Here is a 4,725-nt window from a genome sequence, read left to right on the forward strand (position 1 = left end):
CATTTGTTCACTATAATTTAAAAGTGACACTAAGTATAGTGTAAAAAAGAGTATTGATTCAAAATAATGATAGATTAATTCAGCAACTTTTGAATGATGAACATGAACAAATTGCAGCAAAGCAAAAATGAAAGAAAGAATTGTAAAGTGTCATTTATACTAATCAATGGAAGGACGCTGCTTCACAGGATACACCTGACTGATGAAGTATTCTTATCTTATCCAAATAAACTGACTATATATGATTAATCTGCATCACAAAGTGTTTGAAAGAAGGACATCTCCACATTCTGGCCATGTGAAAAGATAAAATCGCAGCAGATTAGTGTAGGGAAATAGATTGTATCATCAAAATCGCTATGGCTCCAGAATTCATTTCAGAAGCTGTGATCCCTCTTCAAATAATTTACAAATAATATGAATGTGGAGAATGAAAGTCCACCATTTACTTCAGAAACAGCAGCTGACAAAACTCAGCACAAAGTCCATTTAGAAGCTGCTCTGTATCACATGAGCTGATGCATGTCATGGAATTGTTCACGTTTCAATTCCTCTCATCACAGTACACATATATTCTTTTACAGTGTAGACCTTTTTAAAATCAAAAATATGTTGGCATGGAGTAAGAAAAGCAAAAGTGTAAATAGCAGACTTAATGATGGCTGAATTCCATTTAGCTGTTTCAGGGTCTGCTGTGGGGCGAAATGTAGATGACTGGACAGATCTGCATTGAGGACACACTTTTCTGCCTCCCACTTCTACTTTATTACAATAACTTTCTTCTTATCATTAGAGACCAACCTCTTACACCCACAACTGTGAAAAATAAGACAAAGTGTGGGTTATGAACCCAGCAACGTGATTTCATGATTAATGCAACAAACTCATTCATCTGAATTACACTAAAACACTAACACCAACTTCCTTATAATATTAAGCATACTGATGAGGGTCTCAGCTCTGCATCGTAACAATGGTTCATAGACTGTAAAGTGTGCTAATTATCTGACTGTTAATAGGCTGATGAATTATTATAGGAGCAGTTTTCAGCTAACAAAACGGTAGTTTTGAGCTACCGTTCTAATGACCTAAATGTAGGACTACCGTTTGATCAGCTGTGTAGTAGCAGCGATATCCACCAGCTTACCTTTCTCTGCTCTGCCACAATGGTACGGTGTTGTGCTCCTGCCTTACGGCGCAGAGCCGCCTCTTTGCTGCTGCCAGACTTTGTCGGTCGGTCTGTAGACCTAAACACAGATGGAGCAGCTTCTGGCTTTAACCTGTTTGTTTTACGAGTCACCAGGACACCTGATTCAAAAGCCTTCTCTTCAATGTAGTCCTCTTTTACAAAGTGCTCGCTGCAAATCCTAGCTGCGGGACTGAGAGGGGGACTCTCGCGTTTGAGAGCAGCTAGCCAGCGAAGGAGAACCGATTGCCGCTTTAGTGGCAAAACATGAAAATGTACAGTCTTGCCTTGGTTTTTAATCCTGTAAAACTCATTGCTACAGCCTGGAGCGATACAAAAATGACCTCCCTTGTAGTTCTTTTTTCTTTCTGGTTCCATTTTGTCACTGTTGTCACCAGTGGAGTATTGAAAGACCGCGATCCAACCAACCTCGTGACGTCACGCTCTATACCAAGACAATATGGCTGCGCCCTTGTTTGACAACATAAACTTTGGGAGTTAATTTCTTTTCTTACAGTTTATTAACAAGCTTATTCATTGACTAAGGTTTTGGTGTGGGGAAACCTTGCATCAATTGTTGTAAACTTTGTTAAGTGTTTCCTGTCTCCTAACGTATAACGACACATAACGAGAGCATATTTGGCAGTGGTCAGAGGGAGGCGCAAGCGTGTCAAGATAGATGTAAAGCACCTAAATTCAGAAGACGAAGAAGTAATCCTGAGCCGTCGGTAGGTCGGTGATGTGTCCGGTAGCCCCTGTCGTTCAGTTGTCCGGGAAACCCGCCATGTACGAGCGCTTTGTGTGACACACTCCTCTGTGGTTACGTATATCTTTGGATAGCTACATGTCTGCTACATGGAGCACTTAGTTTAGCCAAACAAATGGCAAGCTGGCCAGAATTTAGACAAGATTTAACGAGCTTCAGCAGTGTCTTGCCACGGTCAAATCTTTAGACGTTACGTTAGTTAGCTTAGGCGGACGTTAGCTAAAATCCAACATGACCCAAAAAGCTGCTGCTCTGCAGACGTACAACAATGAACTTGTCAAGTGTAAGTGACTTGTTTTTCTTATCGATAACTAACTTGATGGATCAGTAGTCATGTAAGTAGCGAGATGCAGGTAATTAACTATATGTGACAGTTTTGCCGGCGGGTTGTTTCGCCCTGACCGCAAAGACACTACTTCAGTGTTAAGCTAACGTTAAACTGGGAAAGAGAACATGTCTTCTTGTGGGAGTCGCTTTTGTTTGTGAAGTCAACTTTGGCTCCAAACGTACTCACTTTCCAGTATTTTCGAAACAGATTGTGAGTCTGGCAGTGTGATATCCTCTGCTCTACTTGTGCTGTTCTAGTTCTTGACCTTTCAGCTACTTTAACCAGCAAACGGGACACTGCTGTACAATCTGATTAAGCTAATGTGATACAGATTACACTCTCACATGGAAATCAGCCTTTAACCCTCCGCAGACCCCACGAGTGCAGCCGAGGATCAACAGCTGTCATGTTTAGTTCCTGGTGTAGGGCTTTTGATCCTCTGTGTCAAATTGCCAGACCCCTTCTGAAGATCGAGTTCTGTTTTGAGTGATTAAAATTAGCTAAACATGTTTCAAACGATCAAAAACTGTAGTTGTAGGATTCATTCAGATATTCATGTTGCAATATGAGTTCATGGTTGATATTACTACACATTCATCGGTGAAGATTCAAGTGTTTTATAGCAAATTAAAGCTGTTTAATTATTACTGAAAATTGATTATGATTATTTTCTTAATATATACTTCCCTTTTTTTATTTGTCTCTGTTACATCCTTTGGTCTTAGAGCTCAAGACCAACAGTCTAAAACCTAAAAGATATTCATTTTGGAATTTGGAACTAGATGATATCTGTCATTTTTCTTGACAAATAACATAAAAAGTCACGCAGGTACAGCATCATCCATCACTGGCCTGAACTGATCTGGTGCAGCTCCGGCGTAGGTGCAGTAACCCTTTTTTTTCCCGCCAGGTATTGAGGACCTGCACTCCAAACGGGAGGAGTTGAACCGGCAGATCAAACAGGAGGAAGAGGAGAAAGATCGACTGCAGCACGACATCCGAGTCCTCTCGGAGAAGCTGAGCAGAGTCAACGAGAGCCTGGCACAAAGACTCGCTGCACGCGCCACCTTCGACCGCACCATCGCAGAGACCGAGGCTGCATACACTAAGGTGTGTGCACAGTATGTTGATTATGGAACACTTAACTTTTTGTACCATTTTTGTTCACTGATTGTGCCTAAGTGTGTTTTTTTAAGATAGAAAAATAGGTTACCTGTTAAGTTACCTGGTCAGTCAATGAGAGATATTTCTGTGACATGGCTGTAGAAGACACTGATGTAGTACAGCACTGGATGCTTTGTCATATCTGCTGTAGATCAAGTGTTAAGAAAGTTTTAGATTTCAGCTTTAAGCCAAAAAACAGCAGCAAGTTCAGTCGGTTGTATCGAATAATTGCTCACCAAATACCATCTTCTCAGTCACTCGTCGATGGTGATGTTAGAAGTGATGTGCTTTACTGCTTCCTAAGGTGAGACAGCTGAGGAAGCTTGTTTGGTAAATTGAATATTTTGGGGGTTTTTGATGGTTATTTAAAGTTCAACTCATTTGAAATTTAGTTTCAGTCTCATGTAACCTTACAACAACAAGCATAATAAAGAAAAACTAGCTCTGGCATCTGGAACAGAATTGATATTGGCAGATATCCAAATTCAGGTATCAGGATCAGTGAATCTCATGTTAAACATCATTTAACATGATCTATAGGAATGGACCAGCGTTTGGGACGTTTCCCCTTGGGTATTGTTCCGTGGCTCATGAACTGCCTCTGCTGCTTTTTGATTTATTCTCTGTGGTTTCTAGTTTCTAGTCAGTGACGCACCATCATGTTGTCCTTGTGCAGCACTTTCATCTCACGCAGGCTCATCCCACCCTCTGATGCTGAACTCCCTGAGCACTCACGCTAATCACTGCAAACAAACACTCCAAAGCTGCTCTTATTAAAAAACAACACGCCAGTCAGCAGCGCCTGGGCCCTTTTTCAAATTACTTGTACAGCACACACCACACCGTCAGCTGGACGTCGTCTCGGTAATGTTTTTAAGCACCTGCAGTATATTTAATGTGATTTCTTTTTCACTTTTCCACCTATAGATCTTGGAGAGTTCTCAGTCTCTTCTGAGCGTCCTGAAGCAGGAGGCAGGAAACCTCAGTAAAGCCACAGAGCCCCGGAGGAAGGAGCACTAATGGCAATGAAAGGTCACTGGACTCTCGTTTTGACCACAATGCCACACTTGACTCTGCACTTAACAGTTCATACTCCACTCTGGACTGTTTGTAATATATTTAATTGATTTACTGTGAGTTCCTTATTCTAATAAATGTGTTTCTTATCACTTCCATGACTCTTGCTTTTTGACTCAACACGTATCATTTAATTTCTTCTATTTCCAGTTTTCAGCTCTTTCAGCTGTTCCTAAGGATGTAGATGACACATATACAGTATTT

The 4,725-nt window shown here is 41.0% G+C and overlaps 1 protein-coding gene across 1 annotated transcript; it reads left to right on the forward strand.

The window, feature by feature from the left end:
- The first annotated feature begins 1,950 nt into the window (after positions 1-1,950).
- On the forward strand, positions 1,951-4,617 carry ssna1 (Sjogren syndrome nuclear autoantigen 1). Its single transcript, XM_070989260.1, has 3 exons — positions 1,951-2,235; positions 3,191-3,390; positions 4,372-4,617. Exons 1-3 carry the CDS (start codon positions 2,184-2,186, stop codon positions 4,462-4,464), a joined length of 345 nt encoding a protein of 114 aa, XP_070845361.1. The 5' UTR covers positions 1,951-2,183; the 3' UTR covers positions 4,465-4,617.
- The last annotated feature ends 108 nt before the right edge of the window (positions 4,618-4,725 follow it).

The sequence above is a fragment of the Chaetodon trifascialis genome, chromosome 20 (assembly GCF_039877785.1).
Source record: "Chaetodon trifascialis isolate fChaTrf1 chromosome 20, fChaTrf1.hap1, whole genome shotgun sequence".
NCBI classification, from domain to species: domain Eukaryota; kingdom Metazoa; phylum Chordata; class Actinopteri; order Chaetodontiformes; family Chaetodontidae; genus Chaetodon; species Chaetodon trifascialis.

What these genes read in the sequence shown, in the direction of transcription:
- ssna1 (XM_070989260.1), top strand. Translation starts at nt 2,184, where the DNA reads ATGACCCAAAAAGCTGCTGCTCTGCAGACGTACAACAATGAACTTGTC. An exon ending in CAACAATGAACTTGTCAAGT is followed by an intron (nt 2,236 to 3,190) that starts GTAAGTGACTTG and finishes TTTTCCCGCCAG; the next exon opens with GTATTGAGGACCTGCACTCC. An exon ending in CCGAGGCTGCATACACTAAG is followed by an intron (nt 3,391 to 4,371) that starts GTGTGTGCACAG and finishes TTCCACCTATAG; the next exon opens with ATCTTGGAGAGTTCTCAGTC.